We start from the raw sequence: 24,816 nt of genomic DNA on the forward strand, positions 1-24,816 counted from the left end.
CCACCCCTTCTGCTGGGTCTTGCCTTTCATGTGTTATTTCAAATTCAATTTGCTTAAAAACTTTAAAACCACTTCCCTCTTCTGAATTTCTATTAACTGCACCACTAGACACCTAATTAAGTTCAGAAAGCTGAAAACTTAGTTACATTTTATTTAACTCCTTTCTTCACTCAGTAGCACCTTCCCCTCCAATCCTACCCAAGATCCTTCTTAGTTGTTATCTTTCCCATTCTTCCTTCCCACTCTTACCATCCTACACCCTGACTATTACAACCACCACCCAGGATCTAGCTTCTCTGCCTTTGAACTAACTCCTTCCCATATAACTTACACGGTGCTAGCAGATTTTCTTCCTAAAGCATTATTTTTGTTACTCAGTTCCCAAGACACCCACCTTCAGGGTCTCCTACTTATCAAATAGAATCTAAAACTCCACAGAAGTAGTTTTAGTATAGTAGAAAAACACTACACCAGAATTCAAGAACTCCCCTGCCACTTAACCGCTGTAAGACCATGGACATCATTATCCTCCTGAGAATCCTCATCCACATAAGTTCAACCACATTCAACAGTTCACATTCACTGAGCATCCACTAAGCAGTCAATCACAGGATTATGTGCTTGAATTAGAAGATTGTCTGAGATTTTTATCTACGATACTTAAGGCCAGAAGATACTCTGGCTCATATCTTCTACCAGCCATTATTCCCCAGTATGGCCCTCCTCTTAATTCCTCTACTCGGTTCCAAGTAAATCTGTCACTTTCCTTTGCTCCTGCCACATTCCTACCCCACCTTCCTTTCCCCACCCTCAAAAGGATCCTCCCATCCTCTTCTTTCCAAATCTTACCTCTCCTAGAAGACCCAACTGAAATCACTCCTTCTCTACCAGGTCTTCCCAACACTACTCTACTCATTTGACCAGTAATTACTTGCTACCTTATGGCATCTCTTGTGCAGCTATTTCACTCTTGTACCATCATTCGGTAACTTTTATGTATTAAAATCTTCCCTGTCCAATTTGATTAAAAGTTCCTTGAGAACAGTCTATAACCTTACTAGTGTCTACATTCCCCACTGTGTCCAATATCAAGCTTTACTTATATCAAGAATATAGCCTTGATCTGTCAAACTCTAATGCATTCCCAAACAGTAACCAAGTAAGCCCAAAACCATCAATGTTACTCACCACTTTACTTTGCACGTCTGTGTGTTCCATTCCACAATATGTTTATCATCTGAACAACTATACAAACAGCCATTGTCTTGATGCCACTGTATGCAATTGACTTTGTTGTCATGTCCACCACTCTGCAGATTTTTAAAAAAATTAAAAGAAAAAAAAATAAAGCTCATCTGATATAATATGATAATATGCACCCTAGAATCATTACTAAACACTTAACTAAAATGTTAGGCCTTAACCTAACTAAAAAAGCCTACCCATTAACCTAACTAAAATGCATCTATTCATTTGCAGCATCAAAAATGAGATAAATCTGCCATAACTTTATCAAATGTTAACTTTCCTCTGCTGTAAAAACATACTTCTACATAAGTCAAGGGATAGTAGTCCTAAATACCACCAGCTTTTGACAGGAATGCCAGCACTAAGCATGATAAAATACTTCATGGACAGTGGCAAAAAGTTTGGGACACTTGAGTGAACTAGTAAACTCAAACCTTAAAGGGTTTAGAGTCAACACTTACGGTAAAAATCATGTCTAGTCAAAACTATCCTTGAAAATCCCTTTGTAAAATAGTACCAAAACTATCTCTCAATTTTAAAAATCACTCTTTCATACTAAATGTCTCCGTGTGTTACAGCTCATACCACATGAATGAAATTTTAAACATACTCAGCATAGCAAGATGCTCACTCACTCAGACACACACAGGAATGGAGTCATCAACCCAGAAAGAGCAAATTCAAGTCTCCCGTCTCACACATGTTCCAGGACAAGCTCATTCAGCAGAATAAGGCGATAAATCACCTACACTGTGAGCAATTATTGTTTTTACTCTTTCCATCTGAATTCACATTAATTAAATATACATACAACGAATCACCACTGTGTACACATCTAAGCTAAGCATAAAAGTTAAAACTCAAAATCACTACTTCTATCTATCTATCTATCTATCTATCTATTTATTTATGGCTGTGTTGGGTCTTTGTTGCTGCACGCAGTTTGTCTAGCTGCAGTGAGCAGGGGCTACTCTTCATTGAGGTGCATGGGTTTCCCCTGCAGTGACTTCTCTTGTTGCGGAGCACAGGCTCTAGGTGCGCAAGCTTCAGTAATTGTGGCACATGGGGTCAGTAGTTGTGCTTCACGGGCTTAGTTGCTCCGCCGCATGTGGGATCTTCCCAGACCAAGGCTCGAACCTGTGTCCCCTGCACTGACAGGCGGATTCTTAACCATTGCACCACCAGGGAAGTCCCAAAATCACTACTTCTATCATACAGATTGCTCCCACCTCAAAAGAAAAATACTTTAAAATGTTAGGTTCAGTTACCTTCCTTCCTTCCTATCAGCTATCTACTCAAAGAACTAGTCCTACATTATAGCCACACACATACACAAAAACTGAACAAAGGATATGAACAGATAAATTCCATAGCAAAAATTAGGAAAACTTTAAAAATTTTGAAGTTAGTAACCCAAGAGATACAAAGCAAAACAAAGTAACATTTTCAGTCTGTTCATCTACCAATTTGTTTAGCATTATAATATCCACCCTGGTAAGATTACAGTGAAACTCCACTATCATACATTGCTTGGAAAGCAGTCTAGCATCTGTCCACTCATTCATTAATTACTCATTCAACAAACATTTACTCAATACCAATTACATGCCAGGCACTACACCAGGCACTTTCAATATATAATTATGTCTAAATCTCGATAAGGTCACACAAGGTAAATTATATAATACTGAAGAGATGAGAAGTTAAATTACTTATCCTTGAGCATATAACTAGAAGGATTCAACCTCAGGACAGACTAGTTCCAAAGCCTTGTCCCTTTCTATGTCACCACATCATCCCAACACTCCTTGCCCTGACCCTCTTGGTTCCTTTCTAATAAACTCATTCCGTGTTAAAGATTTATATATAATCCTGTGAGGTATCAAAATGATCTGAAAAAGGAGTTCTAGGCTCCATCAGCATCATGTCTGCAGCCACAGTAACTGAGCAAAGCAGCTATCACAGTGCCCCAGATACTAGGTACCTGCTGACGACAGAAGACTGACCAAATCAAAGGACAGGACCCAAACTATAGTGGGGTAAAAGCCCGCATGAGGACCACACTCAACTTGGAAAGGAGGGAGGAATAAAGGGAGATTTCCTTTACATACACCTCTGAATGCTTTAATTTTTTTTCAGTTGTATATTATTATTTTTTTTTAATTATTTTTTTTTGGGGGGGTACACCAGGTTCAATCAACTGTTTTTATACACATATCCCCATATTCCCTCCCTTCCTTGACGCCCCCCCCTCGAGTCCCCCCCACCCTCCCTGCCCCAGTCCTCTAAGGCATCTTCCATCCTCGAGTTGGACTCCCTTTGTCATACAACAACTTCCCACTGACTATTTTACAGTTGGTAGTATATATATGTCTGTGCTACTCTCTCGCTTCTTCTCAGTTTCCCCTTCACCCCCCGCCCCCTCCCATACCTCGAGTTCTCCAGTCCATTCTCTGTATCTGCTTCCTTGTTCTTGTCACTGAGTTCATCAGTACCATTTTTAGATTCCGTATATGTGAGTTAGCATACAATATTTGTCCTTCTCTTTCTGACTTACTTCACTCTGTATGACAGATTGTAGTTCTATCCACCTCATTACATATAGCTCCATCTCATCCCTTTTTATAGCTGAGTAATATTCCATTGTATATATATGCCACATCTTCTGTATCCATTCATTTGTTGATGGGCATTGAGGTTGCTTCCATGTCCTGGCTATTGTAAAGAGTGCTGCATATATTATTTTTAATATAAACACAAGTGATGTATTTTTAAATGCAGATTTAAAATCAGATGAAAATGTTCACCTATCAAATTAGCTGGGGGGTTTTGTTAGTCTTATTGCTGTTTTAATGGAATAATCAATGATGGCAAAAACACTACAGAAATGCAGGTACTGCCCTTCCACTGCTGATACAAGTACAAATTAGGAAAACTTCCAGAAAATTTTTATACTATGTATAAAAAGGCTTAACACTCACACCTCTGACGCATTCATTACAGGTTAGTAATTCTGGGAACCTATGTAAGAAAAAAAAGGTTTATAACAAAAAAATCGGAAACTACCTGAATGGTCAGTAATATTTAAACCACCAAGGGACTATCCCATTTATAGGATTTTAGGCAGTTATTGAAAATGTTTTTAACTAGGTCTCGACAAACATGAAAATTACTCATGTTGTAATTTAATGGAAAATATCAGGATACAAAATAGATGGACAGAAGCCAACTGTATTTTTTAAACATATGCATAAAGCAAAGAAATACACCATCTATCAACAGAGGATCTCTCAGTGATAAATTCAGGTATAATTTTTCTCCCTTTTCAACTTCAGGCAGTTCCAAATTATCTACGGAGAGATGTTACTTAATAGAGAAAACATTCTTTTTTTCATATATACAGAAAGCATTCTTATATATCCTTATATACAGACAGGAGTTAAGTGAACACCAAAAACATACCATAGTAGATACTGTTTGAAACAAATTATGCCAGTTAAGTTACTGTCTTACAGCACCAAGCCTTCACTTCTCTGCTCTAGATGCTGGGGCTGGGACTCTGCAAACCCCATTTCTGCTTTGCCAGCTATTAGTAGGCTCCACCGATAAGGCTGCAGGAGGGAGACAAGGCTGGAGGAGGAACAAGGGACCTGTTCCTTCCTGTCTCTCAGTTTGCATCACTCCAACGTTTTCTTCACCCCAGCAGGGGCAATCCTTTCAGCAGCAGCTAAACCCTATATGCAGTTTTTTCAACGCCTGGAGAACCAGTCCCATCAGCTCCCTTCAGAGACACTAACAGTAAGCTAGAGCCCCCTCCTCAGAGGTCTGGTACCCAAGTCCGTGGGGCCACTCTCCCTCAAGAGACATCAGCAGAGAGTAATACCTGCTTCTCAAAGGTCTGAGTTTCAACAACAATCCCACTGCCTTCCATGTTCCCTAGCCCTGGAGGTGGTATGCTCCTTCCTGCAATTGCTGTCTGTGATTCTCAGAATTCTTTCTACCTTTTCTAAGTGTAAGCCTAGTCAACAATTCTTCACACTCTTCATATTCTGACCTATCATAATGACTAAGTAACCTATCATAGCTATTATCAAATATTACTGTTCAAAATTTTAAATATGGAAGGGGCAGAAAAATGCCCCTAGGATGCAGATCCTACAGCATATCCTGAGCTGCTTTGTTTTTAATAAACCTCTAATAATCAGTTTCCTGTTGTCTCTCTTTTATATAAAATACACACACATATACTTACTATCAATTTACTGTGTAATTCTCCTCTTACTGTACTGTATAATAAAATACTACCAACTGCTGTACCAAGAGCCAACAAGTCAACTTCGTTACTTGTTCCTGTAGCTTCTGATTTCCTTTTTTTCCTCTGTGGACCTTCCTGGAAAAAAAAGAAAAAACAATTGTTTATTTTATTATTTCAAACACTGAAACATCATTAATGAAAAATGCAAATACCCACTAGCCCACAAATGAATGTGACTAAGAAACATTTTTTTTTTAAGTGGAGATGGGATTTGCTCTCAGATGATTTCTTTCGCAATACTTAGAAAATAATCACTCCAATGGAAAGAACTCATAATACTCTGACCCCATCTCCTACCTCTCTGAAAGGAAGGCAAATAGGATAACTTAGTATGCTCTTGGTAGTATTCTCTTAACAGGTCCCAACAGCCTCACTGCTGCTCCCACTTTTCAGAAACCAACCATTCCCAACAGGTCCAAGTGAAGCCTCCACTTGATCCATACACAAGCAGCCAATGCTTTCCCCTTTGCCACCCAAAAATCTTTCCTTTCATTCTGGCTTCATTTTCAGGAAAAGGGACTCAAATGTTTTTATATTTATAAACATGCAATTACTTCAATTTGAGTCAAAAACAGCTGTAACTCATACAGCAGTGCAAAGCACACACTAGAGAAGTTGCTCCAGTGATTCTTTAGGGGTCAATCTGAAAGTTCCATGTTGTCTCCGTGATTCTAATGACTTAAGAGGCACAAGTTTCAATTTAGTGTCAAATGGCCCAAGACTTCTCTCATTTAGTTCAAAAAATGAAACGGCTCCTGTCTGTCCATCAAAAAGGCAACCAATGATCACAACTTTAGAGTATTACTTTAGAATTTATAATGCTGAATAATAATTTATAATTTTGGAACTTACCTTCCATATGTTTATAATTTTTTTAAATTAAAGCTTGCTAGCCTATGTTTTAGCATAAAGAAGTTCTGAGAAATCCATTCTTTTAGTGTAAAAGAGATCAATACTATAGAAAAGAGAACATTTTCTCCACAGTACAACATCTTTGCTCTACAACACAAAAAAGCAGTCCACGATACACAAAATATGCCCAACCCACCAAAAAACACCAATGAAAACTATGATGTTACCAATGCATAAAGAATATCAAGGACCAGATTTATAAGGCATTTTCCTTTTTTTTCTTTTAGTTATCCTATAGAGATGTTACATTGAAGAATTTGATTCATTGGACACACTAAGTCAACAAAAAGTTAAAAGATTTAACAAAAAATAACTTTAAATACAGAAAAAATAATGGACATTTTGCAAGTCCTGAGAAATGTATCTACATTAATAAACCCATAAGAGAAGTTATAATTAAGAGCCAAAGTATAAAAAAGTCTGACGGTCTCATCGGTAATATTTAATTGGCGTGAAACACTGAAACTTAGTCAAGAAGTGTCCTAGATCCCACCTTCAGTTACATGAATTTCTAAAGCCACCTCTGAAAGATCCCAGAGGACAAATGTGGCTTCTGCATAAGATTATGAACACAAACACCTACTTCAGGCAAGGACAGTAGGGGAAAGTATACCAACCTACTACTACCTCATCAGAAAAGTCTTCCCTGAAAGATTCTAGAAAGTGTTTCTTCTATTCTTGATTTCCCCCAAATCAAATTAAAATTATCTACACTGAAGTTTCTACTGTGTGACGCACACGCTGGTCCAAATATGTATGTTTTTCTGTAGATATGAATTTGCATGAAAAAGCACAAAGAAATTTTAGAAATTAAATGTTAACGTGTTCAAAGCCCTAATTTCCCTATCAGCAAAATCTCTACTTTCGGGAGAAGCAAGCAGAGGCTAACAGTAGGAGTATCACAGAATCTATGCCCAATTTTGAAGATCACTGATCTAAACCTAAACAATAATCCAATTAACTAACCTCAAAGAACTAATGACTCATGTATATTTTCTCCAAGTTGGATGATCTTTTTAAAAATAACTTTCCATTCAGCAGGACGTGCATGTCCAAACAAGTAACATATCAACCAGATGAGAAGTTTACATAACCAATGTGCATTTTAGTGAAATCTAATATTTTAACTATTACCCCATTACTAAATATTTCTGAAGCCAAGAGTTTAATGGTACTGATGAGTATAGATTATAACAGATTATGATAACAGATTATGGTGACTGTAGATTAGGACATTTTCTATCACAATCTGTTATTTCTGTGATCAAAAATTTCAATGACTCCCCAGAGAAGAGTAAATCAAAAAAACAACTGTTTGGCATTCAAATGCATCCACAACTTGCCTCCAAACCACCTTTTCCAGTCTTATTTGCAATTCCATCCTTACATTACACTCCCTAATCACAAATACACTTTCTCATTTGCTTTTCGCTCCTTTTGGAGGGGACTTTTTCTACCTGCCTCAATTTTCAATTTGGTTAAAAATTGATCCATGCTTCAAGGTCCACCTCATCTCTCCACAAAAACCTCTTCTTTCTCTTATGACAGAAGTCATACTCTGTCTGCTCTGCATTATAGACACAGTATTTTTTTTGGGGGGGGGGGGGTACACCAGGTTCAATCATCTGTTTTTATACACATATCCCCGTATTCCCTCCCTAGACACAGTATATATATTTGAACTGTATTTCTTCTTTAATGTCTTATTGCTGTTTCGTGTCATGTGCACATTAATTACATGTGTAAATATATAAAGTAATGGAAAGGATAGGCTAAAAATTTAGTTCCGTGGTCAGAAAATCCGAGTTCTAGAGAATTCCCTGGCGGTCGAGTGTTTAGAACTCTGGCGCTTTCACTCCTGGGGCCGAGGTTTGATCCCTGGTCAGGGAACTAGGATCCCACGAGGGAGGGAGGAAATCTGAGTTCTAGAAGGCGCCAGGAATGAAGACCAAAAGGATTTGGTCTATTACTTAGAGTAAAGATGTGAAGGGTTGACTGAGCTAAGCAACAAATGCCAACAGCAGTCTCAAGAAAGCAGTATTTGATCTAGAAGGCAATCAGAAGGCTGAGTGAGACCCTGAACGTGCACAATTTACAAAAGCAAGGTGTAATACAGATGTAGTGAAGACAGAGAGAAAAAGCACATCCAGGTGATGAGAAGTCTGATTTTGATCAATTAAGCACTGACTTTTTAGACTGAGATCCCAGAGTAAGAAAAGAGTTTACATGGAGAGCCAATACACACATTCATAAAAACAAATGTGTATATAGCTGAAACAAGTTTCACCAAAAAACTTATCCTTTACCAGGCAAAATACACTCTAATATTGTCTATTTCATTTCTGTAATGCTGTCACAGCCCACTAAATCTATTTCACAATCCCCTAATGGTTCAAAACCTATTTTTGAAAAATACTGACCTCTAGTCACTGAAAATTATGGCAAAGTTTCAAGTTTCACTCTGCAACTAGCCTCTTATGCCATTTCTTGGCCTATCTTACTGTCACTTTGGCAAATGTTTAAGTTTCATGGGTAACAATGAACAAAATGTGTGCATTTTACATGTAATTACATACAGTATTTACATCAAAAATAAATTCTAATACACAGGAACTTCTGTTTCTGCCAATAAGATTTAATATGCAAACCATATCCTTCTGAAGTTTAAACACTGGCAAGACCTTAGAACAGAACATCATACATGAACACAACTGGACTGTGCTATGTCTCTAGGGGTTAGGACTGGGGATGCTCAGATTCTTCCTAGAAATATCCTCAATGCTACTGTGCTTGCCCTGTCCAATCCCTGAAATGCCATGTGCTTCATTCAATAAGCACTAAGCTATATGGGGTCATTTTAACTGCAGTGACAGCAAAGTAACACAAATGCATTTACTGTGGTAGCCAGTCTATTCCTTCAGGGCTCGACAGCACTTAAAGAAAGAAAAATTGAGAAGTTTGGACCTTAAAGCGGCAATGAAATAGCAGGGTCAGTTCCTGAATAGCTCAGCCACTTACTGTGTGCCTCTGGCAAATCATTTAACATCTCAGCCTCAGTTTACACCCATAAACCTGGGGAGCTCTAAAAACAGCATCCACCCATAGTCCATCAATATGTGTCCTCCCACTTTTCTCATCATTTGAGGTCCTCTTCCCCCAGGCTCCATCACCCAAATAAAATGTTCAGCTATACAATATACACAAAAATCTTCTAAAAACTATCGTGACATAAATGCTAAGAAGTATAGTCATTTTGTGATCAAGAACAAGAGGCAGCAATCTAATTTTTCTAAAAATTTATGAACCACTGCTTTAACTCCTGTTATCCAAGAAACCCAGCACCAACTCATTTTTCTCCACTGATGAGAGTAATGTCACCAAACTGTCCTTGGGTGGTGGGTGGCAAACTGCCAGTTACTGAACCAGATGCAGAATACTTCTACAAACTGATTTACATATAAAATAAGAGTTTAGGAGAGCATCTTAAAACTTAAGTTGCAAGGGTCATAACCCAGGGACCTGGGAGCAAAGGTAGAAAATGAGGGCTTCCCTGGTGGTGCCGTGGTTAAGAATCCACCTGCCAATGCAGGGGACACAGGATCGAGTCTTGGTTCGGGAAGATCCCACATGTCTTGGAGCAACTAGACCTGAGCCCACACACCGCAACTACTGAAGCCCTCGCACCTTAGAGCCCGTGCTCCGCAAAAAGAGAAGCCACTGCAATAAAAAGCCTGCGCACTGCAACGACAAGTAACCCCCACTCTCCACAACTTACAGAAAGCTCGGGAGCAACAAAAACCCAATGCAGCTAATAAAAAAAAAAAAAGGAGGTAGAAAATGAAGAGTGATTGTGGTAGCAAACACTATCTTTAAAAATCACGACTTTAAAATTTTACACCAAAGTACACATACAAGTTTGTTTTAATACAGGAAAACTGCTTCTCTCCCCAATTTCAAGTGAAATTGATGTTCTAAGAGGATACAATCCCAAGATGATGAGCACTGGATGTCTCTACGTATTCCTCCCAGCTCTCAATTCTGTGACTCAAGATCTAAGGTTACATACAGTAAGAGCACTGGACCAGGAATCAAAGTACCTCAACTCTAGTGACCACAACCACTTCATTGATTAAGGCTCTGGGAAAGTCATTTAATCTTTCTTAGTTCTGATTCTTAGTTTTTAAAAATGTAACAGTTTTAGGGCATTTCAGAGTCAGGTGGCTAAAGTGAGAGCATACAAGTAAAAGGATACTGAAACCTGTAAGATTTTTTTAATGTAGCCCAACTCTTTTTCAAGGAGGCCTCCAAAAGTAAAGTGACTTGCTCAACGTGACAAAACAAGTTTGAGTCCTGGGTATGAAAGCAAATCTAGATATTTTTCTATTATATCAGTGTTACAAATAATCCAAAACTGACTTAACAGCAAATTTAAGACTAGGCAAAAGTTTTATGCCTGAGACATACAATATGACTGTAAGTAAAGAGAAAATCAAGCTGGTGACAAATGCCTGCCAGCCTAATATTAATGATTTGTTGCAGATAACGGAGAGTTGGGCTCTAAATACCTGTGTTCTAGTCCTGGTCCATTTTTGGTTTTTGCAAGTTGCTCAATTTTTGCAAAGCCTCAGTTTCTTCTTCCCAAACAAAGCAAAAAGTTAGTCTTTATCTACCTTGCAGGACTAACCATGTAAATAAGAAATAACAACAACAATTAACACTTGCAGCACTTACACACTAAGAACTACTCGAAATGCTTTCTGCATCATTAAGTATGGTAACCTTCACAACCACTCTATGAGATGAGTACTATTATTCTCACTTTACAAATGAGGAACTAGAGGCACAATTACTACGATGAAGCCAAGGCTGGGTTGAAAGCTAAGAACTATAGTTTGGGTCCATGCATCTAACCACTGCTCCACATTTCCTCTCACCAATAAAATTATTATTACTTTACAAGACTGTTAAAATACACAGAAATTTGAAAAGGAGAAATATGCAGAGTGCTGTCATCTTAATAACAACTGTGATTTTTTTTTAAAAGTCCTAGTTTTGTGCTTGACTTAAGGCACCTGATAAGGTTTCTTAATAATCAACAGGAGTCACTTCATCTAGAAACTATGAAAATCAAGCTTAAGATCGGAAAAATACCTACACATACTCATCCAAAGTTTAACAAGTTAGATGTATCCCTACTTTCAACCGAAAAAGTGAGCAGAAAGTTTCCTAGGATGGTCAGGTGGAGTTAAGATCTGTACTAAATACTTTTTTTTCTTCTTCTGTATGTGTTTAAACACGAACTTTTTAAGGGTTACACACAGTGTCAGCTAAACGCCACGCAACTCAATATCTGATGCTTCCAAATCACACTGCAATGATTCGGATTGGTTACCTTATAAATGCAGTTCCCACATGCGTGTGCGTTAGTGCAGATGTAGCCGAGTGACTCAACAGTGAATGGCATCTTAAATGAGATGGCTCCCTAAGAGCGAAAAGCCTTCCCTAACTCAGCAGTGCCCCGTCTAAAAGAAACTTCACCTGGACTCATGTTCGTTAACTACAACTTCACTTTACCTCCAAATCCTAATGCAGACTTAAGACTTGGGGAAAAGAGTATGTTTAACGAGGAAGCCAAGCAGATGCTAAAATTTTTAAAGCAAGAAGGTTCAAGTGGCTTAGAATGGAAAAGAGCCTGGGAACGTCAGGACTTTCAAGAGTCTCACATTCTGGACATGGAAGAGAACACGTGGTGAGCCGGCACCCAAGGGTGGGGGCTGGAGGGGGGTGTCCGGAAGCAAAGAAACAGACTTGTCCATTCTAACTGACCAGAGCAAGGCCGATGAGCTGGGTAGGGGTCCGAGAAGAACAGTACAGCCCCAACGTGGGGCTCTGTCAAAAGCCAGAACTCTGAAGAGCGCAAGCAGGAGAGCCTGGCCTGGCAGCAGGAAGCCACCCTGGGGGACCCGGGGCCTGGGCGAACATGGCGGCCCGGCGACGGCTGGGCCCAGACCGCATGGAGCCCGCCGGCAGGACTCCGGCCCACTGCCCGTCGGATCTGGCCGCGCCCTCTCTCGTTGCCCTCGGGACAGGCCGCGCACGGGGCTGACGGCGTGGGCCCAGCCCCCCGCCGCCGCGGCCACCGCCACCGCGCTCGCTGCCTCCTTGCCCCGGGCCTCCGAGGGCCACGCGCGGTGCCGGGCCGCGCGCCGCCGGGCCGGGGGGCGCCGAGACTGAGCCTGGGCGGGCGCCCGCCCCGCGCCGTCCCGCTCGCTTTACCTTGGCCTGCAGCCGCGCTGGCGCCCAGGCCAGGCAGGTGCAGGTACCGCTGAGGTGCGCGGAGGGCACATACTCCTGGTGCAGCCGGTTGCTGGCCGTCTCCCACACTCGCAGGTGACCGTCGGTAGACGCTAAAGCGAAATAGGCCTGGCCTTGCGGGGAGAAGGCGCAGGGGACCCCCGAGGGAGACAGGGGGTCCGCAGCACCGCCGCCACCCGCCGCCATTGCTGCTCTGGCTCCGCGGCAGCCACGTGTTCGCCCGTGCGCAGGCGCACCGGCGCGGGGCGGGGCCGGGAGGGAGGAAGTGGGGCGGAGGGAGTGCAGGGAGCAGAGGGGGTGGTTCTTCACAACGCAAGCGAGCGTTGGACGGCCTACCTGTGACGGTGGCCCGGTGGGCTCGGTACTAACCTGTTCTGGGGACGTGTGGAAGAGCGTGACAGGACTCCTTCCTTTAAAAAAAAAAAAAAGGTTGGTTTTGTTTTTTTTTTAATTTATTTAAATAACATGATTGAACGACATGTTTGAAAGAAATGTTCACTTATAATTCTGGGATTGTGACAACTGTTTCCATTTTTCCTTATCCACTTACAGGCTGTAATCATGTGTTCACATAACAACAATTTATTCGGTCATGACAGTGTTAAAGTAACGGTGCCAGAGGCTATTTCCACATCTTTCGTCAAGATTTATCCCATGTTATCGCACCAAATAGACAGTTTGTAATGTCTCCATAACATGTCAGCAAATCTATGCATTCTGACTCAAGAAATGTCAGGTACTGTTCAGCCCACACAGAGCTTATTGACCAGCAGGAAAGACAAAAAAACACTACCCTCAGGGCTATGGGAGACTCAGTCTTTTACAAGTAGGGGGAGCCATGGTAAAATTTGCATTTTATGTTATTTCGAATGACAAACTGATCTACGTTTTAAAAGGTCTCCTGGGTGCTGGATGGAGACTGTAGAGGGGCAAGAATGAAAGCAAGGAGACAAGATAGAAGGAGGATGGTGGGTTGGACTCGAATGACATGGTAGAGGTGGTGAGAAATGGTCCAAATCCAGATATAATCTGAGGTTGGGGCCAACAGGACTTGCTGAATGGATTGATTGTGAAGGATGAGGAAAACACATGAGTGAAGGATGACTCTAAGGCCTGAGAGAATGAGTGAATGGCGATAGCGTTAGCTGAATTGGGGAAACGGGTCTGGGTGGAGTGGAAATCAAGACTTCTGTTTTGGACGGTTAAGTTTGAGATGCCTATTAGACATCCAAATAGAGTTGTTCAGTAGGAAGTCGGTTATATGAGTAGATCACAGATATGAATTTTGTATGCATTAGCATACAGATGCTACTTGAAACTATAGGACTGGTCAGATCATCTTGGGTGTAAGTATAAATAAAGAAAAAAACTTAGCCCCAAAATGTGCCAGGCTGTCAAGAATAGGAAGAGGACCCAGGAAAGGAGATTAAGAAGGGTTAACAGTGATGAAAGTCCAGGAGAATGAGATGCCCTGGAAACCTGAACTTTTATAAGGATTTCAGAAGCAAGACATAATCAAAGCCATGTCAAATGCTGTAAGATGAAGACTGAGAATTAATCAGTGAACCTGGCAAGATCAAGATCATTGGTGATTTTTCAAAATCATTTTAGTAGAGAGGTAAGGGGAAAAAACTCATCGTAGAGAGTAGAGGGGAAAATGGGAGGTGAGAAAGGGCGGAAAAGTATAGACAACTATTTCTAGGATTTTTGTTATAAAAGAGCATGCATGAGTCTGCATGAAGATAGATCTGACCTAGAGTTATAGATTTGTTAGCCATAAATATACAAATAAAAATAAAAGCTTGTTTTGCACTTACTATATGTCAGGCACTGTTCTGGGTGCTTTATGTGTATTAATTCATTTAGTCCTTGTAGCACAGGGAACTCCACTTTGCTGTACAGTGGAAACTAACACAATATTACAAAACAACTATACCTCAATAAAAAAAATTAATGCTGTAAATGTACATCAAAAAAATTCATTTAGTCCTCACAACAGCCCTAGGATGTAGAAACTATCAACATCTACATCTTTCTGATAAGAAAATTGACATATAGAGCTGCACAATGGAGGAATATCTTGATTTCTAACCCAAGTCATCTCTGAGAATGGACAATCTGATCCAATGAGAGTATGTAGGATTTATATAGATGACCCTCTGATACCCAAGCATAGCAATTCCTTGACCGCCACTCTTTCAATGATCTGTATGCTACACCAGCCACTCACTCTCATGGTCATGTCCCAGACCTTGCCGTACAATAACTGCACCTCTTCCATAATCTCAGTTTCTACACACCACTCTGTAACCACCAACTCCTATCTTTCCAGCTCACTCCCGCTAGCTCCCAGCATCCAGCCAGCCCTTCTACCCCACTGGACCATCAATTCGTTGATCCTACAGTCTTTTCACCAGCCCTCCTTCCTCCTCCCTGATGGCTGCACTTCCCTCTTAATTTATCCTAAACTCTGTCATTACAACCCTCAACTCCCTTGCCTCTTTCCCACATCATAGTCTTGGTAAAGCCACAAGCCTTGGGAATTCCCTGGTGGTCCAGTGGTTAGGACTCCAGGCTTCCACTGCAGGGGACCCAGGTTTGGTCCCTGGTCAGGGAATTAAGATCCCACAAGCTGTGCAGTGCAGCAAAACAAAACAGAACAAAACACAAGCCTGGTAAAATCTAACTCTCCATCCACAAGCAGCTGAACGTGATTAGAGGAAAGCCACAGCCACTTTATTGTGACTCTTATCTGCTTTAAATTCATGATCACAAGCTTCACATGGGAAGTTGATGCTAACAGATTATCAAACAGTTGTTCCCTAATCCATTAATTCTTCCACTGTTCTAGGACAGTCCTAGGACGTTAGGACAAACCGTCCTATTACCCCAAATCTCCTCCTCTTCCATCCTCACTCTCAGTGGATGACTTGGCTTACTATTTTATGAGAAAATAGAAGCAATCACAAGAGCACTTCCACAAGCTCCCAATACCACAGACTGCACACTTGCACTCCATCTCTCCTGGTACTATGGATGAACGTTCTGTGATCATAGCAAAGGCTACCCCTCCACATAAGTTCTAGATCCCAGCTTCTCTCGCCCATTTAAGGGTATTATTCAAAAAAGTCTTTCCTCTATCAGTGTCAATTTTTACTTCTCTACTTAATCCTTCTCATCAACATATAAACATACTGTTATTTTTCTCTTCTTAAAAAATAGAATTCCCTTGACCCCTCTTCCCCTCCAATTACTGTCCCAATCTTTTCTTTCCTTTAAAACAAACCTTAAAAGAAAAAAAAGAGTAGTCTAATTTTCTCAATTTCTCTCCTACAATTTCTCTCTTGCAATGCGGCTTTCAGCCCCACCCACCACTACACCAGAACTCTTCTCAAGGCCACCAGCAAGCACCACACTGCCACCCTATGTGTCTATTCTAAGTCTACATCTTACTTGACTTGTTATTAGCTTGTCTTTCATGACATCACACCGTTCTTACTCTCTGGCTGCTCACCTCTCATTTTCCTCATGTCCGCTCTCTAACGTCAGGGTTCCCTGGGACACTTCTTTATCAGTGCATATGTCTTTCCAGAGTAAAGACTGCATTCTCCAGCCTTCTTTGCAACAATGGTAGGCTATATGACTATGGGCCAGAACTGCCACCACTACTTTTATTGGACTCCCTTTCTCCAGGCTGCTACATTTTTGTGATCTTTGGAAATCATAAATCTGACCATTCTACCTATCTACTTAAAACCCTTCAGAGACTTCCTTGGTCACGCTGTGGTTAAGACTCCAAGCTCCCAATGCAGCAGGCCCGGGTTCAATCCCTGGTCAGGGAACTAGATCCCACATGCATGCCTCAACTAAGAGTTCACATGCCACAGGTAAGGAGCTGGTGAGCCACAACTAAGGAGCCCACCTGCTGCAACTAAGACCGAGTGCAACCAAATAAACAAATAAAAATAAATATTTTTTAAAATCTTGATTACTTTACAGAAAAAAAAAACCTTCACAAGTTTGCTGACACATATGGAAGAAATTCTAAGCTGCTTAATATATATGGATTACAAAACAATCTATAACCTGGTCTCTGTCAATCTCCCCAGCATCATCACTCACTATGGATTGCCTCAAACATCACACCCCAGGCTCTGATCTGATCCTGGTTTCCTGCCCTGCCACCTTTGTTCTGGCTTCTGCTCTCTTATTCATGCCTATAATTTATGCTCTTCCAATCCTCTCTCAGGCCCCAATTCCAACCCTTCATCCAACTTACTAGCTAACCATTGAACTTAACTAATTCCTATTAGCCCTGAAGAGTGATAGATCCTATCCATCCTTAACAAAATACTAGCAAATTAAGTCTAGCGACATATAAAAAAGATGATATATCGTAATCAGGTGGGATTTATCCCAGGAATACTAGGTTGGTTTAACATTCAAAAATCAATAAATCTAATATGCCACATTAATAGAATGAAGGACTAAAAACACATGATAATCTCAAAAGATACAGAAAAAAATTTAACAAAATCCAACACCCATTCATAACTTAAAAAAAAATTCTTAACAAACTAGGCATAGAAAGGAACATCCTCAACTTGATATAGGAAAACTACAAAAAAAGCCTACAACTCACTTCATACTTAATAGTGAAAGATTGAATGCTTTTCTCCTAAGACTGAGAAAAAATCAATACTGTGCATTCTCACCAATTCTATTCGATATTTTACTGGAGGTTCTAGCTGGTGCAATAAAGATGATGATGATGATAATAATAATAATGGCATGCAGATTGGAAGGGAAGGAGTAAAAGTATCTTTATTCACAGATGACAGAAAATCTCAAGGGATTCACAAAAAAATTCTAAAATAAATGAATGTAGCAAGGTCATAAGATACTATATTTCTACATACTATCAATGGACAATCTGAAAATTAAATTAAGAAAACGATTCCATTTGCAATAGCATCAGAAAGAATAAAATGCTTGGGAATAAATTTAGCAAAAGAAGTTCAAGACTGGTACTCTGAAAAGTAAAAGCATTGTTGATAGAAATTAAGGGAAACCTAAGTAAATGGAAAGACATTCCATGTTCATGAATTTGTAAACTCAATATTGTCAATATGGCAGTTCTCTTCAATTCACTGTATAAATTCATGCAATCCCTATCAATATAATATTGGGACTTTTTGTAGAAATTGATCAGCTGATCCTAAAATTTATGTGGAAATGCAAAGGACCTAAAATAGTGAAAACAATTTTTTCAAAGAAGAACAGAGTGATGCAGCCACAGTACCTGATTTCAAAACTAACTATGAAGTGACAGTAATCAAGACAGAGTGATAATGCAACTATGGACACATAGAGTAATGGAACAGAAGTCAAGAGTACAGATATAAATTTTTACATTCAAAGTCAACTGTATAGACAAGGTGCCAAGATAATTTAATGAACAAAGAATAGTTTTTTTCATAAATAGTATCAGGCCAATTGGATATCCACGTGCAAAAGTATACATAAATAAATAAGATGACAAACAACAAATTAAAAAATCTGCAAAAGACTTGAATAGACATTTCACCAAAGAAGATACATGAATGGCTAAAAAAGCACATGAAAAGATGCTCAATATTATTACCCATTAAGGAAATGCAAATCAAAACAACAATGAGATACCACTCCATGTCTACTAGGATGGTTATAATAAACAAGACAGACAATAACAAGTGCTGGTGAGGATGTGGAGAAACCAGCACTCTTGTGTATTTATAGTGAAAGTGTAAAAAGGTACAACTTCTTTGGCAAAGAATCTGGCAGCTTCTTAAAAGAATTAAATATGAACTTCCTTTGCAACCTAGCAATTGCATTCCTAGGTACCTACCCATAGAAATGAAAACATATGTCCATGCATATATTTCACAGCAGCATTATTCATATGGCCCCAAACTGTGAACAATCCAAATGTCTATCAAGTAGTGAATGGAGAAACAAAATATGGTATATCCAAAAAATGGAATATTATTTAGCAATACAAATGAAGTACTACTGTTATAGGCTACAACATGGATGAGCCTCAAAAACATGCTATGTAATGCTAGTGTTGTTTTCAAGTCTTTAACTTCTGCGGATCTGTCAATAATGTTAGCAAAATAGATCTCCACATATTTGTGTTCAATAGTTAGTGCTGCTAGGTTTCTCAATCTATATTTGCTCCCAGTTGCTAGACAACATTTTGTAGTAATTTTAATTTTTAACAGTTTCTTGTACATGAAACAACGTATACACAAATAGTTAAGAAAAGGCTGAAACATAAGGGTTGAGTTTGACAGAGATTCATAAAAATCCTGTTACATAATGGATTTAAAATATTGTAATACTGTTCATGCCTTTGTTTCTTTGAGTAGCTAAGTAGCTTGTGGATGTCTCTACAACTGAAACATTTTAAACACAAACAAAAGTTCCAAGTAGTCTTGGAATGAGCGATTGAAGTTCTGCTTTTGAACTTCTTGAGTTCTGCTTCTTTGTCTTTATAATTGTTGTGCAGTCATTTTTTATTAAATATCCTGTTTTGACACAGTAATATGTGGTACCACAGGGCCTGGAAATGTGAATTATTCTTGAATGATTCTGAAATGTTAGGAACATAAAGAGTACTCTTATGAATGAGTCCACATGTGTCAGGGCCGACTATATAATTAGGAGTTCTTGGAATTAACTTTCTTATACACTATAATGTTTATTAGAGGATAAGTAATAAAAATGTGCTAGTCTGAAGGATACATTCATACACATATACACACATCTGTAATTAAAACTCAGTGGTAGCCACAACACTTGTTCAGAACTTGAGCCAATAAAATATTGGGGGGGGGGGAATATCTTACAATTGACGTTTTTCAGAACAGGTGACAGCTGCTGATAATAGGAAGCAGACTGGCTTTTAGTTGGTTTTGGTATTGTTTTTGAATTCCTCACAGACAGTACACCTCTTCAGTGCCTGGATGCTGGGCAGAGAGCTCCCACCACTCTGACCTTGGTAAGCCATTGTGTTTCCCCTGATGAATTGTGAATTCTGAAGGCTAGAACTACTTCCATTCCCCTCTCCAATCTCTGTACCTTCAGCCTAGCACAATGCACAGCATACAGTGCATACCCAACACATGTTTATTGAATAACTGAATGAAACAGTGTAGGATAAGAGTAGGGAGGCTTCAGCTGCAGGTAGTCAAATTTAGTGGTAGCTAAAGGAAAAGGAGAGGAAATCCACAGGACCTAATCACTGATCAGAGGTTTTGAATGTGCGTCTGTCAGTGTTGGAAGAGAGTGTCGCAGAGAGAAGAATCATAGATGACCTGGAACTTTCTAGCCTGGAAATAACAGAAAATCATGTGATTTTTAAGCTCATATAGGGAATATAGGAGGTCCACTGTTCCAGGGGACCAGAAGAATGGAAGAAAGGTGGAAATGATGACAGTTCAGTTTGGGCCATGCTATTGAGGTACCAGCAGGTCAACCAGAGATGGTGTCTAGTAGACAGCTGAAAACACAGATTTTATATTTAATTTTTTGTTTAAATGATACAAGTAGCTTGTTAATAGTTTTCCATTGTCTTTTTCAATAGTGAACACTGCTTCAGCTACTTTATCCCTAAGTAGGTTATTGAGCAGATCAGGGAACATAACTGTTGCTTATACAAGATTGCAAACATCCTATTGACAAATTTTAGGAACACAACACAGTTTTTTAAAATGGGAATTGCCAATACTAGCTAGCATGCACCTGGGAGAGAAAAATGCTAGTTGCCTTCAAATCCATTTCCCCCTTCTTCAATATTAATAGGATTTCAGATTTTTGGTTAGGCTGATGTTAAGCTGTAATAAAAATTAAATTTCTTAGCTTCCTTTGCTGCTAGATCTGGCCATGTGATTAAGTCCTGGTGAATGAAATACAAGCAGAAGTGATACGTGTGTTTTTAGGGAAGCGTTTTTAAGGAAAGCAGCCATGACCTTCTCTCTTCTCCCTTCTTACTGACTGGAATTGGGATATAATGGCTGGAGCTTGAGCAGCCATAAGGTAAGCTTTGGAATGGAGACCACACCCAGGAGTACCTGACACCTCAGAGTGCCATCTTAGCTCTGAATTTTGTATCTTCACTTATAGCCAAACCATATCCTAATATACCACCTTACAAAACAGTGTGAATTTACAGAGCACAAAAAAAGAGTCAATTAGGCAGGATTTCTTATAGTATGAAAGCTCACAACAGTGACGCTTATGCATGGTCTTGCTAAGATTTTACTATTGTTTATACTCATTCATAATCTTCAATACAAAGAACTAATGTGAGAAAAAGATTAAAGTATGACTACAATTTTACAAAACTAAATAAAAAGCAACACACAGAAGGAAGATTAGAATATTATTTGTCTTTGGTGTTCAGGGGAGTCTTCTTGAGGTGAGATAAGCATGATTAAGAGTCAATTATGCAAGTGTGTGTTTATATTTAAATTCTAGTGAGCTAAGTGTTTAAACAAGGAAAGAAAAAAAGTCAATTATGCAAAGTAAATAAATGAATGAATTGTGAATGAATAGATGGATGGATACACCCAAGATTTTAAGCTTTAAAAAGGTTTTCAGTTTTGAGGAGTTTATGAGCATTCATAAACAGAGTGAACATAAACACAAAGCTTAAATGCTTCACAATTTAAAAATCAGAAGACTGGTTATAAAATCAGAAGACTGGTTATTGAGTTCTGCAGTGTGAGTGGTGACAACTGAGAAGGAGATGGAAGGTAGAAAGGAGGGGTGCAGTGTAGAGGTTCTCTGAGGCCCAGACTAGCACTGGACCCTGACCAGCAGTAGGCTTGGTGGATGGAGGTGAGAGTCAGGCCACTGTCCAAAAGATGGACCCTGAGGAGAAGGATAGAGGATCTAGGATCCTCTCCAGGAGTAAAACCCCAAGGAGGACTGATCAGTTCTCAACATTCTAAAATGATGGCTCACAATGTGCTAGCAAACTGGTTCTGAATCATCCTGCATAGTATCTTTTCATTTAGGAACCAAAAAAAGGTGTTTCGTGAGCGGTGGTGGGTGATGAGAAGTAAGAAGATCCTCCAATCCTAAATATCACGCAATTTTTCTTTAAACTTTACACATAGTTAAGAAAATTTTAAACTTCTCTAGATTTAGATTTGCAATTTCTAGTAATACACAGTAAATCATAGAGGAGGAGTTCTACAGGATCCAGATTCAAGTTCGACAGCAACTCAGGAAAACAGTGAAAAGGCAAGAGAAAGGCAGTTATATTCTTAGACTTAGATACTTTCTATTTCACTAAAAGTAAGAAAAAAAATCTGTGAACTTCAACAGTTCTAAAATTAAATACATGTGTTGATACATAACAAAATATATAACTATTAAATGTAATTGGATCGTATTTACATGTTGAATTATTTAGTATAGGGACTTGGGTATCAGGGCTGCTATTTTTTCTCATTTTCTACTTCTTTCATTTATTAAGAAAATATTTATTGAGGGCATATTGTTTGCCAGGCACTATGACAGGATCATAATGATACAACTATGAAATATGATGATATTATGTATACAGTATATCATATAATGATATGATAAAATGATATAACAGAATTATAATGATATAACTATGACAGAATTATAATGATGAACAAGACACAGCTCTCACAACAATCTTATCTCCTAACCAGGGAAATGATAAGTAAACAGCAACTTCCACACATTATGACATGCACCATGATAGGTCTGAAGATAGGACATACCACAGGCACAGAGGAGAGGCACTTTGCCCAGTCTTTTGGAGTTATATAGAGGGAAGAAGCACATGCAAAGAGCTAGAGGAGAATGTTTGTGGAACTAGACCTAGAGATTTTCTTTTTAATGAATAACTGAATGAACGAATGAATGAAAGAAAAGATCACCTTTGGAAGAAGAAGAGGGAACAGAAAAAATTGGGGCAGGAGTATGTGGAAATGTCAGACTTCTTTAACAAAAGAGCCAAAAGATCTAGAGATTTTAAAATGTCAGGATTCTTGCCAACTATTTGAATTTAAAGTGGTTGCTTGACTAAATGCCACTAGATGATAGTATCTTTCTGGTCTTACACCCTAAAGTAAAAATGATGAGTTGATGATGCTTCACATTTTCAGAGAATAGTTTCAGAGTGCAAGTTGGCAGTTTCATAGGAAAGATAGGAAAGGAAAAGTATAGTCAAAAATAGAAAAGCACACATAGTGACCTCTTTTTGAGAGCTTAAATGCTCTGACAGATCATGAATAAATAAGGGATAATTATATTTTTCAACATACGTTAATGCATTTCTTTAGTTGTGTGTAGGACAAAATATTTATATCACTGTGTCTGTTACTCAAACATAGAAAGAAAGGAATGCCATTTACTGTTCACAATGTACCTCAGAAATCAAAGATATGTAAATTTACTTCCCATATTTTGTCAATATATCTTCTTTCTAATTCTTACTGCTTCTGATATAACAGCCAAATATCATTTAATAACATTTAAGAGATAATAAATTAGGAACGATCAATTTAAAAGCAATTGTTGGGCTTAGGATTCAGAAGGTTCCAACTTAGACCCATATTTGGCAATGATAAAAAAATGTTAGTTAAAAAAACTTTTCTTAAAACAAATCAAAACCAAAAGTGAGACATGCAGTTGGGATAGGGGGAGAGCAGGGTTGTTTGGTTTTTTCATTTTTTTTTACCACTTTTAAAATTAGTATAATTTTTATTTTTTATTGGAGTAATATTGGTATACAATGTTCTTTATGTTGTAGGTTTAGAGAATCATTTTCATTTCTGCATCTACATATATCTGTGCATGTTCAGCTTCTTTTCGATGTAGGTTATTAGAGAGTTGATAGCCTTTCCTTGGTATATGTGGATCCATACTGAATAGCTGTTTTCTATGAAAGAGTTTGTGTTAGTTAATCCCATCCTCCTAATTGATCTCTTTGTTTTTTCATTTTTAGAATTAAAAGAGAGAAGTCCTGATGATGGAGTTTACGATGGTTGATGTTTTAGAAGCACAGATTAGAAACAATTTATGTCTTTGAAAGTAACAACGAAACTTATTTTCTCACATTTAAACGGAATTCGTAGCTCTTTGAACATATTCCGATGTTAACTCTGAATTCAATTGTACTGTTGACTGGTCAATGTTAACTCTGAATTCAATTGTACTGTTGACCCGTCTTTGAGAAGGAGTGTTAGTTACAGTACAAAGAGCATGGACTGCTGAACCAGACTGACCTAGATAGGAAACTCTGTCATGCCACTTGTCAGCTATGGGCTGTTGTCCAAATCATTTAGTCTCTGTGGGTCAGTTTTCTTATGCCTAAAACTGGAATACTTGTTTCTGACACCGGATTGTTGTAAACTTAAATGAAATAAATATCTAATATGCCTCATATTGCCAGACCCTCAATAAACTTCTGCCAATTGAAATTAATATTAAGCAAACAGGTTAGTGATATTTAATGTTAAACGAAATTTTGGACTCCATAGATAACTTTTTCCCCGTTTTAAATTTTCTTTTATCTTTAGGATTAAATTTATTTTTATTTAAATATTGGGGCGGGGAGGGTGCCAAAACCTGGGAATAAAAATTTTTACACAGATTCAATAAGAGAGAATTAGAAAATACAGTCAATGCTCTTTCTTTTCCTTTTTTTGGGCTTAAACAACAGAATCAATTTTCTCAAAGTCCAACATCAAGGTGTTGGTAGGTTTGGTTTCTTCTGAGGCTTTCTCCTTGGCTTGTAGATGGCCATCTTCTGCCTGTGTCTTCACATGGTCTTCCCGCTGTGTCCTTATCTCTTCTTAAAAGGACAGCAGTCATATTGGATTAGGGCCCATTCTAGTGACATTTTAACTTAATTACTTCTTTAAAGACCGTATCTCCAAATACAGTCCCATTTGAGGTTAGGACTTCAATACATGAATTTGGGGGTGATGACATGCAGC

General features: G+C 38.9%; 1 protein-coding gene and 1 long non-coding RNA gene across 3 annotated transcripts in view; one reads left to right on the forward strand and one right to left on the reverse strand.

Annotated features, from left to right (window-relative positions):
• WDR43 (WD repeat domain 43) overlaps nt 1-13,002 on the reverse strand; it is a 44,555-nt gene extending 31,553 nt beyond the window's left edge. For both annotated transcript variants that reach the window (XR_009054616.1, XM_057741043.1), the window contains exons 1-3: nt 12,752-13,002; nt 5,501-5,638; nt 1,189-1,310 (exon numbers count right to left, since the gene is read on the reverse strand). Coding sequence is in view for 1 of the 2 variants with exons in the window: in XM_057741043.1 (XP_057597026.1) it covers nt 1,189-1,310; nt 5,501-5,638; nt 12,752-12,976 (485 nt within the window). In the remaining variant the exon portion in view is untranslated. The remainder of the gene's footprint in view (nt 1-1,188; nt 1,311-5,500; nt 5,639-12,751) is intronic.
• A 6,769-nt stretch (nt 13,003-19,771) lies between these two features.
• LOC130857325 (uncharacterized) lies at nt 19,772-24,264 on the forward strand. The gene is made up of 3 exons (XR_009054801.1): nt 19,772-19,832; nt 20,693-20,869; nt 23,823-24,264. It is a non-coding gene; the product is annotated as an uncharacterized LOC130857325 (long non-coding RNA).
• Nucleotides 24,265-24,816: the final 552 nt, after the last annotated feature.

The sequence above is a fragment of the Hippopotamus amphibius genome, chromosome 7 (assembly GCF_030028045.1).
Source record: "Hippopotamus amphibius kiboko isolate mHipAmp2 chromosome 7, mHipAmp2.hap2, whole genome shotgun sequence".
NCBI lineage: Eukaryota > Metazoa > Chordata > Mammalia > Artiodactyla > Hippopotamidae > Hippopotamus > Hippopotamus amphibius.